Raw genomic sequence first — 13,620 nt, 5'->3', positions numbered from 1 at the left:
AGCCCTGTAATTCCTCCCCCAAATCCCAGTCTGAGACCCCCACCCCCAAAATCTGTTTCTAACCAGGACTGCCCCACAAGACCTCACCCCCCTGAATCCCCACTCACAGGGAGCCACCCCCTTCAACTCCCTGAAATTCACCCACCAAGGGGGCCATGATACCCCTGCAACAAATTCCTGATCCTGGCTCCTGGGAGTCAAGTTCAGAGGGCTGCCCCTCACAGTATGTCACAGTTTTCTGTTGCCCTCCCCTCCCCCAGCACACCCCACTCTATACAGAACCCCCACCACCACTTCCCATTCCCAGTTCACACATAGCATCTTGGTTTGAGAGCACCCAGTGCTCAGATCCACACATGCATGTATGGACCCTGCCTCACATTAAAACACACACGCTCAGTCCCCTAAGCCACTTCTCTAAACTAGTGCAATATCCTCTATGGTAAGCAACACGATAAATGGATCAGCAGCCCTGGAAAGGGTGGGGGGAGACCCTCTCTGAGCCCTACCCCATGCCATGGGAGACTGACTCTGAGCCATAATTCCCCTGCTCCAGAGGAGACCATCTCTGTGCCCTATCAGCTCACAAAGAGATGTGAGAGCTTTGGAGGTCGACAGCCCTTGGCACTCTGAGACCAAGACCCTGTCGTCAAGGGACAGATTAAACTCAAACATTTTGCATTTAAGTGCCTTTAGGTGGCTGTGGCTCTTTGTTCCTCTAGCCCCTATGGCCACAGCTGTGGCACCCAGCTCTCAGTGCTAGCTGTATCTCTCTCCACACACCAAACTGTATTCCCCAAATCTAGAAATATCTGCATTAGTTCAACTACTAAAATGGCATCACAACTGGCAGGGCCACAGGACAAAGGCCCAGGCGCCTGCAACACAGCAAGCCACATTTAGCCATGGGGCGCTGCTGCAACCGGCCTCTCCATTCAGCCGTGGGGCAGCACTACTTTGCACTAGCCGGCAGCGTATGAACTACTTTTGTTCCTATTTCTTCCTGCCACTTCCCCAAGACCAATTTTCCTCCCCAGCCTTGAATGCAGGAGGCCAGGTTTCAATCCAGCACCTGTGAGTGGGACCTACCTAAAAAAAAAAATACTGGTCATGAAACTGGAGAATTTCAGTTCCCAAATAAAATTTAAGGCTAGCTCCTCTCCCCGTGAAGGTGCCCATCCCTTCTGGGAGAGGGTTTTAGACCCTGAGACCATAGGCACGGATTTATTTTTCCTGCTGCTTGCTCCTCCCCTGCTCCACCCCTGCCCCTGAGACCCTCTTCCCTGCTGCTTGCTCCTCTTTACCCTCCCCGGAGCACCTCCTGTTAGTTGCTGAACAGCTGTTCAGTGGCCAGCCACAGGCCTCACCCAATAGCTGTGGCTGGTGGGTGCTGAGCACCCCCTATTTTTTTTTTCTGTGGGTGCTTGAGCCCCAGAGCACCCACCAAGTTCATGCTTATGCTTGAGATTTAGCTAACGTCAGGGCCCCACACCCCCAGCTTCAGAGTGTAACCAGAAGGTAAGCACCAAGGCACTAGTGCCGACAGCCACGTGTTGGCATCCATGGCCCCCTTGGGTGTTTCATTGCTGCTGCCTGCACTGGTCCTTCTTTGGCTAGTGGGATCCCTCCCGGAGCAGGGGGAAACAGAAGCAGTCTGGTGCAAGCTGCCACAGCGCTGGATTTCCAAGGGAGGCTGCAAATATACATCCAGCTGAGGAGAGGTCCTGGGCCTGCCCTCAGTTCTTGGCGGCACAGCTGGGCTTGGGGCTGAGTGGCTGTGAGTAGGAAGAGCTCCAGTCCCGATGGAACACAGCCTCCAGCTGCTCCCGCAGGGTTAGCTGGGTAACCCCGGGGGCAGCCTCACTCTGGTTGATGATCAGCCCCACCCCTGCAGTGTTGGTGAAGTAATCCTCTGACCAGTTTGAGGTGCCTGTAAAGAGAGGCGCAAATGTCAAGCCTGCAGGGAATCAACACTGACACATTCAGGGGCCCCACCCTGCCCCGCTCTAACCCATTGAACCTCATTCCCCTCCCAGTTGTGGGGAAGAACCCCTTGAGTCCTGGCTCCCAACCTTCCCACCCATCACTGGACTTTGAGATGCTGTAACTGTTCCCAGTGATGGCTTCCTTGGACTCCTTAGCCCATGATTCCAGGCCCCTGGGCTGATCCCCCACCCCATGGCTGGGGAGGCACACACCAATGTAGGCCAGGCGGTCGGTCACCATGTACTTGTTGTGGTTGACACGGGAGAAGGGAATGAGTTTCTGCTCAACCAATGCAGGGACAACGAAGAGTTTCTGAAAGAGACAAAACACAAAGTCACCTTTGAGCCTACAGGCCCAGCATGTCCTGGTATAACCTACAAAGGATGTTTTAGGTTAATAAATAAGTATAAGTTAAGCTAACTTAGGCCCAAAACCTAAGTGTAGAGGAGTATGAGAAACGGACGTTGCTAGTGTGAGATAGTAAGAGTTAGCAAGGACACAACTCTGGTCTATGTTACTGTTATGTTGTGCTTATAACTGGTTTGAGCAAGGTTTGTAATAAATGTTTTCAAGAATTGTAAATATTTTATTAAAATGCTATCTATATTGATAGTATGGGAAGGCCGTTGGTGCAGATCTTAATTTAAATAATGTGTAATGTAAAGAGCCAATAAGGAGGTGGTGGAAATATAATTATGGTAATGAGCAGTTTAAAGTTAATTAATATTACAGTATGTAAGGGGACTGTTGTCCCTTTACTAAAACTCAGTGGGGTTTTTTTGGTTGGCTAGTTCCCAGTACCAAAAGGAAGGGGAAGGGTCGATGGGAAATCAGAACCCTGAAAGTCCCCAGGAACAATGAGGAGAGGCTAATGCTCCAGGTCAGCCTGATTGACAGGGCGGGTAGGCTAATGAGGGCGTCAAGAGGCGGGAGAGGGTCCCATCCTCCGTGTGAGCTGGAATTGTCTGGGTCAGACAGAGTGGCGAGCTAAGGAGAGAGCAGGGGTCAGAGGTGAGCTGGGGAGCACCCAGAGCCGTGCCAGCCAGAGAAGCGGCCCAGTGCTAGGAGCAGAGCCACAGAAGCAGCCCACAGAGCAGACCTGTGCTGAGAGGAGAGCTGCAGCAACCAGAGCCAGAGAGGCCAGAAAAAGCATCCCAGGGGGCTGGAGCCAGAGCAGCATCAGTGCTGAGGCAGTGTGGAGCTGGGGCTGGAACAGTCCGGAGCTGGGTGCGGTGAGCAGCTGGGGAGAGTGAGGAAGACCTTGGGCAGAGGGCCCAGCGCAGGGAGTGGGATTGTAACCCCAATGGGGGGGCTGACACTGTGAAGGGTCTGCCACCTGAAGCCTGAAGGTGTGTGGCCACCGCCAGAGCAAGTGTCCGACCCGCAGCATCCCTGCAGCACAGCCAGGACCTGAGGAAGAGGCCTGGGACTTGTGAGGAACAGACTGAACTTCCCTTACATTCCAGAGACACTGGTTGTGATGTTCCTGTGCCACAGGGGTGATGTGTTTTCCTTTAACTTTTCCCATTTTTTCCTTATTTTTTTTAATATTGATTGCTGTTTAATAAATTGTATTTGCTTTGAATTGTATGTAATGATCAGTGGGTCAGGGAAGTGTCCAGTGCAGAGAGACCACCCCAGAGTGGCTGAGCACCCTAGCCCCTGCCCTACGTGATCACAAGGTTGGGGGTTGATCCCCACAGGAATCCTGAGCCCAGTCTTCTTGGGGTTATGAGGACTCTGCCATACAGGAGAGTGGAAGCGGAGGCCTTGAGGTCAGGCAGACCTCTGGGTAAAGCAAGTGGGAGCGAGGACTCAGATCCTTTCACTAGTCCATTTCAGCAGGGTAGTGTATAAGCCAGGAAAGTTCCCCACAATAGTGGGCCTACTCCCCCGCTTACATACCATAGATTACAAAAGGAGTAGTTTTGCTAAATTGCTTGAGAGCTCCAATTAATGTCAAAAGGGTACCATTAGGTTCCAGGATTATAAGGCTGTACTTCGCTCTGATGTCAGTGGACTGATCACCCACTGATACACTATTTCATCTCTAAGTGTAAGTAAGGTCAGGGCTACACTTAAAATGCTGCACCAATGCAGCTGCACCGTTATAGTGTTTCAGTGACGACGCTACTATGCTGATGGGACAGCTTCTCCCATCGGCATAGTTAATCCACCTCCGTGAGCGGCAGCAGCTATGTTGATGGGAGAAATCCTCCCGTTGACATCACACTGTCTACACAGGGATTAGGTCAGTATAACTGCATCGCTCAGGGGTTTAGATTTTTCATACCACTGAGCAATGTAATTATTCCAATGTAAGTTTATAATGTAGACCTGGCCTAAGATTGTAGTATTGTGTAAGTGATAACCACATGCCTGTTTGCTTATCTAAGGATTTTTCTTTTTAATAAAGTTTGGTTGTAGCATTCAAAGTTTCACCTAGTGGTCCTCTACTAAATACATTTTCTGTAACTGACTAGAGGCTCAAAACTAAGATGGGTTTTATTGCACTTTAGCTTTACCAACTTAATATTAATTGAAAACTTTTCAACACAAAGGTTGCAGAAGATTACACAGGTAATATCTGACCTCTGGCCAATGCAGGGCACTGACAGAGAGGGAGCTTCCTACCAGCTGGCCCCTGGGCTGAGTCATGGAGCAGAAAGGTCCCCTCAGGTCCCAGCCAGCCCCAGCCCTGGGCACTTCAGGTTCCTATTCCTGCACCACTCCAGGACTCACCACTTCGATCGGGCAGCCCAGGGGTTCCTGGCTGAGGACACTGAGCGACTCCAGGAACAGGAACATGGACTGGTCCGAGTGCTGCCAGCAGCTGATGAGCAACCTCACCTTCACGTGCCTGTTGCAGGCTGCAGCACGCAGTGCATCATCAATGACCGGCCAGAACCTGGAGGGCAGCCCGAGAAGACCAGGTCAGGGGACAGGACACCTCACATCCAACAGCCCCCCACCCATAGCTCCCCAAATGCCCCGACCCTGGGCCACAGCCTCACAACTGCTCAGCCCCCAGGCCCCAGTCCTCAGGCCACGGTCCCCCAACTGCCCACCCTCTGGGTCAGAGCCCCTCAACTGCCCTCCCCTCTTCCCAATGAGCCCAGTCCCTAGGTCATAGCCCAGCCCTTAGGGCCCAGCCCCCCAGTAACAGCTCCCCACCTTGCCCTCCCCCTAGCCATTTATCTGACGTTCACTAGTGCCAGCCTGTGTCTGACTCTCCGTCTCTCCTCCCCACCCTCGCTGTCTGCAGAGCTCAGGTTGTCCCTGCCACCAGCCTCATGGGGGAGGATAGCATGGGACTCCCAGATGTGTCTAGAAGGGACAGCGTGAGGGGAGCTGGCTGCCTGAACCCCACCTCCAGCCTGCACATCCTCTGGCCCCCACCTCTTGGGCTGGCAGAAGGTGCACTGGGGCACATAGTCCATCACCGAGATGTAGACAAAGGCCTGGGCATCCTGAATGGTGCTGACAATGGCTGTGAGGTCTGGAGTACGGCCCATGGAGCAGAGGGCAGGAGGGGAGCTCTGCAATCCAAACAAACACAGATACAGAGACAGGTAGGACGTGTCACAGCACAGAATCCAGGAGCAAATGACGGGGCCTTCTGGGGGCCAGAATCCCACAGGGTCAGTATGTGTCACAGCACAGACTCTGTGGAGCGAGTAACAGGGCCTCCTGGGACAGGGAGAGGCCTCTGGCAGGGAGTCCTAGGTGGCTGCTCCCCATGCACTGGAGAGCCATCCAGTCCCCGTGCAACCCTCAGCAGTGCCAGCAGGCAGTGGCTGAGCAGTGGGCCCCAGGATGGCAGAGGAGGTATCGGGACACACAGAGTCCAGGAAGCAGCTACGATGATCTGCCCGTCCCAACAGAGCCTACATGGACACTTACAGAGAGGTACAGTTCTGCACTGCTGCCATTGAGCTGCAGCTTCAGGGGGCGGCTGCGGCTGGACTGCGCGGAGACGTAAGCCGGCCACACCGTCGGGAGTGAGGCCCCCTGCCCTCCGAGTGCACGGTACATGGCGAAGATCCGGTGCAGGTCACCAGCCACACAGCTGCAGTTGTAGAGCACAGCACCCAGCTCCTTCACCTGCAAGGCAGGGGTGTTTGGGAACAGCCACACAGCAAACGTGACCTTGCCCCAGCTCCAACAGGAGCCCCAGGCTGAACTCTAAACCCCAGGAGAGTGAATGCAGCCCCAGTGGGCAACCAGCCTCACTGCCCAACTCCAACATGAGTCCCAGCTCCAGTCCTAACCCTGCCTCACAGGGACCCAGGACAGTGAACCCCAGTCCCTGTGAGCACTCAGTCCCCCTCGCAGTACCTGTGTCAGTGAGCAACAGTCCCTGTGAGCAAACCTCCCCCCTGCCCACCTCCCCTCTTCCCACACCCTCCCCCGAGTGCCAGTCCCTGTGAGTACATGTCCCCTCTGTCTGCCCTTTACCCGCTGTGGTACCTGTGTCAGCGAGCGCCAGTCCATGTTGGCACTGCCAATGTAGACATGCTTGCCATCCACCACCCAGAACTTGGTGTGCATAATCCCTCCAGTCAGGTGCTCCAAATCCACATACTTTACGTCTGCACCTGCAGGGAGCACCAGCAGAACAGTGGCCATCACACAGAGACATCCTTTCCCGCTTCTCTCAGCCTGGCTACCCCAGCTCAGCTGCGTAGGGTCTTGTCTGCCCCTTTCCTAGAGCTGACACTTCCCCTCATGCCCCTATCCCCATGCAGGCTCAGGGGCTGTCCCAACCCCTATATTACCTTTGCTGGCCAACTCTTCGGTTTCCCAGTCAGACTTCTGGGGGCTGTTCACAGCAATGTTCAGCTTCACCCCCCGAGAGGGAAGGTCCCGCAGCTTCTCCAACACCTGCCTGCCCTGCAGGGAGTAGCATGAGTGTTATGGCTTAGCAACCCCTTCCCTCTCACCCCAGAACAGGAGCAGACAAGGGCTCCTTCTGCCTGCACCGAGCCCCACCTGCCAGGATGAGGGTTCTTCCTCCTGCATGTCTGAGTCCCGGAGAGTGAAGTAGAAAGCTGCGATGTCCACAGAGTGGTTGGCTGCATCCAACAGGTCCATCCAGGCCTGGAAAATGGGGAGGTGGCGGGGGCTGGAGCGGCTGTAATCCAGGCCCACAGGGATGCTTTCCACCAACACCAAACTGCAGCAGCCACAGAGAGAGAGGAGAGATGGGCAGGGTTAGGAGACAGACACCTGAACGGGGTAGCGAGGGCATCAGTACTTGCCAGGACAAGCAGAGACCAGAGCAAAATCCAGCTCCCTTCTACTCCAAGCATCTGCTTAGTCCGAGGGCAAGCAGAGCCATCTGCCACTGCCTGCAGTCTGTGCTGTCACTATGTGCTACAGCCCACCACCTCCATGTGACACCTGCAGATCTGTGCAGTCACTACGCCCCTGCTAATGACCACCACCTCCGTGTGACATCCTGCCCCTGCAGGATCCCTTACCTGCACTGTGGGCTGCACTCCTCCTCTGGCTCTTTCCACAGGCTGGCGACATGGCTCCAGCCCAGCTGCCACTGCCCCATCAATCCCAGGACAGAAACAGGGCTGCTGTGCTCCCACAGGAGCCAACCAGAGAAGCCCAAGATGAGCAGGAAGGGAAGAAGGATGCAGCAGGTGGAGGAGAAAAGGAAATGCTAACAAGAAAGAGAATAGCGCTTAGTGGGGAGCCCTGCCTGGGGCAGGAACCAACATAACAAAGGGACAACTCTCCAGGAGCCCCATGGCAACCAGCCTCACCGCCCAATGCCCAACTCCAACATGAGTCCCAGCTCCAGTCCTAACCTGCCCACAGGGACCCAGGACAGTGAACCCCAGTCCCTGTGAGCACTCAGTCCATGGACAAGGACCCATATCTGTGTCCACCCAACCCTTTCAGGGACAGGACAGGGGCTGGTTGGACCAGGTCTGCTTTCTTCCAAGTAGCAGTGTTCAGAACCCAATGCTGCAGGGAAAGGTTGCTGAGCACAGTGCTCTCCATGGCAGGGAATGCTCCATCCAGCAGCGGTTGAGCCAATGATGCCCTCTCGGAGGCCGAGACTGCCCCCCAGCCAGTGTGAGAAGGCAACTGAGTACTTACTTCCCTGACTGTGGCATTAGGGTATGGCTCTGAGGGGAACTGCCATGGCTGTCAGGAAATGGGTCAGCTGTTTAAAGGGAGACTCTGCTAGGCACCCAGTGCAAAGAGGCACAGGGACAAGGAAGGGAGCCTGGTGCTACAACTGGACATGGAGCAGGGAGCTCAGCAAATGGAGTGCCCAGATACTCCAGTGCAGAGATGTGAATCTCTCCCTTACCTTGCTCGGGTTCCCTGTGCTCTTGGGTCTGGGGGCTGGTGGTCTGAGTGCTGCAGTTTCTGTCCACATCGCCAAGCCTGGTGTTCCATGGGCAACGCGCCGCACCCTGGGAGTATCTGTCTCTGTCAGGCGCGACATCCCAGGTGCCACACTCCGCAGTCTGGGAGCTGCACTCTGCCTACTGGGGGTGATGATCTGTGCCCCGTCCTGCAACCTGGGCGCCCCACCCTGTAGCCTAGGGAGACTGCTGGATGCCCCGCCTTGCAGCCAGAGGGCTGTGCCCTGCAGCCTGGGGGTGTTGCTGGCCGCTTTGCCCTGCAGCCTGGGGGCCGTGATCTCCATGACAGTGGCTGTCTCTGAGTCGGGCAGTGCAGTCTCCAGCACCTGCAGTTGGGCTCTCTCATCTCTGAACTCTTGCCAGTCCAGGTTCAGCTTCTGCAGTGGGAGACAGCCAATCCAAAGGGTGGTCCTTAGTCTGGCTGAGAGAGAGGAAGCCCCCGGTCCCCCAAGCATTGTCTCTCTGGTACAAGGATAAGAATGGCCTAAAACAGCACTGAGCAATAGAGGGGTACAAGCTGGGGGAGTGGGAGCTGCAGAGCCTGAGACCTGGGATCAGCCACTACCTGTGCCTAATGTGAGGGTCTGCTAGCCAGCCACAGTGAGGCTGCTCCACGTCCCACCTAGAGTGAGCTGGGTGGCATCAGCAAGAGCCACAACCCAAGATCCCTATTACACATTGGAGGGCCAGACTGTCCCTGGGGCTACAGGCCTCGGGGGCGCAGGGAATGGGATACGGGGCTTTCACTGATAAAGCGCCCCAGCTCTGATCCAGCCCCAGCATGGAGGGACTGGCTGGCTCAGTCAGGTTGGGCGTGGGAGAAGTGGCCTTTTGCTGCTAGGGACATCAGCTCCGATCCAGCCTTAGCATCAGGGAGGACTGGTTGGCTCAGGAGGCTGAGGAATGGGACATGGGGCCTTTTCTCTCTAGGGGGAGCTAGCTCCAATCCAGCCCCAGATCAGTAGTGACTGAAACCCATTCTAATCTGATAGCTGTTTGCTGACCCCAGCCCGTCAGGAAGATGTCCCCAGCACAACTGTTCCTGACTGGTCTCACTGTGGGCAGCCTCAGCAGAAGGGACTGTGGAGACAGAACACCCCTCTCACCTCTAGGGGGAAAACCAAGATGGCTGAGGCATAGGGGCTAGAGAAGGGAGGGACCACATTACCTCTTTCTCCCCTGAGCTCTCACGTTGGGTGGGGAAAAGCTCCTCTTTTTCTTCATCCTCCTCTGAGATCTGCAGCCTCTTCAGCCTCACATAGGGTGACTGGAAGGGAAACAGAAATAGCCAGATATCAGCTCTGCCAGAGGCTGCACGGTTCCTGAGAGATGCTGCATGGGACTAATGGAGACAGCGGCCCATCTGTGTAGGTCTGCACAGCACCAAACCTCCTATCCCTGTGGAGCACTGGGAGGGGCTAACCCACCAGTAACCGCTAGGGGTGAGAGAGAATGGGGGAGCGGATCACTCCAGACCCAGACATGCAAACCAGCACAGACAAGACAGAATGACTCACCAAGTGGGCATCTTGGTCCAGTGCTGCCCATCTATTGCTCCTGGAAGGCTCCAGCCTCGCTACTGGCTTCCGGGAGAGGCCTCTCTTCATCACGGTCCTAGTGGGTTCATCCTTGAGCTGGGGCAGTGGAGGCTCCCTGGTTAATATTGGCAAGGGCTCCATGGCTGGCCCAGTTGAGGGCTCCATGGCTGGCATGGAGGTAGGGTCACTGGCTGGAGTGGGCGATGGATCCCGGGCCGGAGTGAGATGCAGTTTGTGGGCCTTGATGCTGGCCCGGGGCTGCAGGACGAGAGGAAAGCTCCCTCCCTCAGCACTAGGAACCTCTCTTAGGACCTGTAGAGGAGTGTGGGGCTCTGGTTAATATTCCTCTCCCAGGTAGAATAGGAGCTGGACACTGATGGTGGGAGCTGCCCACATCTGCAGGCTCAATTTCATCAGAGATTACAAATTAACAAGGGATTGTAATGTACAGTGCTGTTAATCCTCATTACATTTGGCACTTTACCTAAAGCCTCAGCTCCTGTAAGAATTAAAAGAGTAAGTTTCTAGCCCTCGTGATTACAGAGAAAAGCCTGAAAACCTAACCCAGTTATGCTCCTAACGGTCCCTAGATGTGACCTGGGCATGACCCTAAGGGCTCAAATGAAAAGGAACATACATTTATTCTTGTTTTTAAGTTTTATTGTTTCTTGGGGCTGGTCAGAGGTGAACTGGTCCTTTAAGGGGGAGGAGGGGCTCAGCCTCACCTGTGTTAAATTTAGTCCACTTCCTCAGGTGAAGGGACAGAGACCAGGGGACCATGATGATGGCATGTAACTAGAAACCAGGCCTGCTGGGGAACATAAGGGGCAGCCACAGCGTGGTTGGGGAGGGCATATGTATTTGTTGAGGAATAAGTCTAAGTTGCAGGGAATAGAAGCCTATTAAGAGGGCTGAAGCACTATAAGCAAGCGGAAGCCCTGATAAACTGAAAGACGTCGGGGGGAGGTTTTATAGTACTGAACCACCCCCAGAAGAAGAGCAATACTGTGAAAACACCAGCTGTGGTGCGTGGTTTGCTGTGAGATGGAAGAAAAACTGAGACAGTGGGAGGGCTTGAAGCCAGACTGTGTAACCCTGCTACCTGGCCTGCCTCTTGATTGGCTCGTGTTTTTGGGGTTGGCAATACTGGATTTAGAACAGCAAGACCCTGTGCCTCAGGGTAACAAACCATCAGGAAGGAGAGGACAAACCTCTCTCCAGTATAGTTCCCTAATGGTGCTGGGTGAGAGACTTCCCCCAAGGTAACTCCAAATCCCAGGTAAGAAATTGCCCCTTGGCTGAAAGCTTGTTCTTGGCACAGAGGGGTGTTTTCTTTGTAAGATGAACTTTGGTCACTTTGCCTTTTAAGATTAAAAGAAAAAAAAAAACCTTCAGTCCTAGCCCACCTGCGGTGGCTCTGCAGGCAACGGAAGAGCTGGTGGGTTTGTGACACCACAAGGGATAAGGAAGTGAAACCCAACTCTGAGCAGGGAGAAGGTTTTTATTCAGGCTGTTTAAAACCCTCGGTGGATTGCTGACACTTCTTTCACCCTAACACTATGGAGAGGGGAGCTCTAAGGCATAGGGAGGCAGCATGTTTTAGTGGATAGGTCACTGGATTTGGGTCTAGTCCTGGGTCTGCCAAAAACATGATCTTGGGTAAATCTCTGTTTCCCCTCCCAGCCTTTGTCAAGTTACAGTGTGAGCTTTCCAGGGCAGGGAGTGGCTCTTGCTGTGTGTTTATAAAGCACCTATCTCTGCAGAGTCTTGATCTTGGCTGGAGTCTAGGCAATACAGTGTCACAGATTTTAGAGCCACAAGGGACCATTCTGACCTCCTGCATAGCACAGACCTGAGACCCTTGTACAGTAGTTTCTGCCTCAAGTCCAGAACTAGCACTGGCTGGAGATTTTTTGACAAAACACTTCAGCCAAACAATGTCAGAACGCCAACTGTTCCTGAAAAGGTATTGGGTTTAATGAATTTCCTGCTTTGGAGGAAAAGAAATGTCAAGGAGGAAAAACAAATTGGGAAGTTGCTGAACTATCCCCCTCTCAAAACAAAGTTCTGGTTTTTGTTTTGAAATTAACTTCATTTACAATGAAAAAAGGTGGAGGAAGAAAAGTCACGGTTCTCAGAAGGAAATAGTTTGATTAACGCAAAGCAAAAAAATTCACATGACTTTGGCCTGATGCAGGAGGGTTTTTTACTCTTCAAAACTGAAAATTCTCTAGATCATTTCCCACTCAACTGTACCCCATAATGGCTGGTTGAGCAAAAGCAGAACTCCTAGAAAAATCATCCAGTCATAAGGAAAAGGCTGCAGGTGATGAGCGATCCACCATGAGGCTGTGTAAATTGTTCTAATGGCTAATTACACCAACTGTTAAAAGTGCCTTTCTTCTAGTCCAAGTATTCAACTCCCAATTATTGGATTGCATTCTGCCTTTGACAGCTAGATTCAAGAGCCCTCTGGGGTTAGAAAACTCCCCCCCCCATGCACGCAGTTAGATTGTCATCAACTCACCAGAGTTTTCTCTTGGATTAAAAAAATAAAGCGCCTAGGAGCATGAAACTCAGGCCTGGGCTACACCTAAAACTTGGCTTGATCTAGCTGCCTGCCTCCGGGTTGTGAAAAAGTCACACCCTGGAGACAGTTAAACTAACCTAAACCTTGGGAGTGACGCCCCTAGGCTGCTGGAAGGGGGATTTGCTACAGCGACAGACCCAGCCATTCGGTGGGAGCCCACGCAGCGCTGCAGCAAGCGGGGAGGTCACCGCCGGGAAGCGGCATGTCCCGGGGCCGCCGGGCTGTAGGGCAGGCACAGCCGAGAGCAGCGCAGCTTTTCCACAGCTTGAATCTTTCCGGTCCGGGCCCCTCTCCCGGGTCTGCACTCGCCCAGGGCAGGGGGGCCCTGGCGCTATGACAAACCCGCGGACCGCGCGCCTCACCCACCGAGCGGCAGCGGCCGGGGGCGGGGGAGCGGAGACCGGGCTCTCGTTGCCCCGCAGGTGACAGGCCGAGCTCCGAGTGCCAGGTTGCTCCAGAGGCCTCAGCCGGGCGCCCCGGGGGGCCGTGGTGCTAGCTGGGTCGGGGGCCTCCCCGCAGGCCCTGCAACCCGCTGAGGGCCTGGGGCAAAACAGCCTGGGGCCGGGCCAGGGCGGCAACGGCCGCGCTCGGAGCCGGGGCCGCCCTGCCGGACCCGCGGGGCTCCCCGATCCCCGCCCCCTCGAAGCCCCCGGCCGAGGCGCCCCCTGCTCTCACCGGCTCCTCCGCGCTACCGTGCGCCAGGCGCATAGAGCGCCTCACGGGAGTCCCCGCGCGCAGCGACCCCCGTCTCCTCATGCCGGGCGGGCAAGTGGCGGGGACGGAAGGGGCGGGCCCGGCTCCCGCGCCCGTTGACATTCAAACCCCGGGGGCTGGTTTGAAATGACAGCTGGCAACGCGCCGGCCTGCGCCCGCGGCGCGGCTCCCCCTGGCGGCCCAATCCCCGCCCTCCCGGGACAGGCGCCACCCCCGCCCGCAGGGGAAACGACCCCCACCCGAGCCGCAGGGAGCCCAGCCACAACAGGAGGCGCCCATCAGCCGCTGCAGCCCCCGGGAGCGGAGCAGGGACCCCTAAGGAGGGGCCGGGACACACCGTCGGGTATCGGCTGCCTGGTGCCCCAGGGGACTTTCAGGGGCAGCCCGAGGGGGCAGCAGA

The 13,620-nt window shown here is 55.2% G+C and overlaps 1 protein-coding gene across 5 annotated transcripts; it reads right to left on the bottom strand.

The window, feature by feature from the left end:
* Nucleotides 1–60: 60 nt before the first annotated feature.
* Nucleotides 61–13,378, bottom strand: LOC140914419 (5'-3' exonuclease PLD3-like). Of its 5 annotated transcripts, none has more exons than XM_073352141.1 (13): nt 13,182–13,378; nt 9,896–10,228; nt 9,547–9,645; nt 8,321–8,755; nt 7,470–7,660; nt 6,979–7,162; nt 6,765–6,879; nt 6,457–6,584; nt 5,890–6,090; nt 5,386–5,525; nt 4,729–4,894; nt 2,199–2,298; nt 61–1,930 (listed from the first exon to the last, which is right to left on the bottom strand). In XM_073352141.1, the coding sequence occupies exons 1-13, from the start codon at nt 13,320–13,322 to the stop codon at nt 1,737–1,739; spliced, it is 2,427 nt and encodes an 808-aa protein (XP_073208242.1). In that variant the 5' UTR covers nt 13,323–13,378; the 3' UTR covers nt 61–1,736. The 5 variants fall into 5 exon arrangements, with proteins under 5 accessions (XP_073208242.1, XP_073208243.1, XP_073208245.1 ...); XM_073352142.1 differs by having other exon boundaries at nt 9,896–10,312; nt 13,182–13,374; XM_073352144.1 differs by lacking the exon at nt 13,182–13,378 and adding an exon at nt 12,873–13,157.
* Between the last annotated feature and the right edge of the window lie 242 nt (nt 13,379–13,620).

The sequence above is a fragment of the Lepidochelys kempii genome, chromosome 7, assembly GCF_965140265.1.
Source record: "Lepidochelys kempii isolate rLepKem1 chromosome 7, rLepKem1.hap2, whole genome shotgun sequence".
NCBI classification, from domain to species: domain Eukaryota; kingdom Metazoa; phylum Chordata; order Testudines; family Cheloniidae; genus Lepidochelys; species Lepidochelys kempii.
Note: the sequence above shows the minus strand (reverse complement) of the source record. Positions and strands in the feature narration are given on the sequence as shown.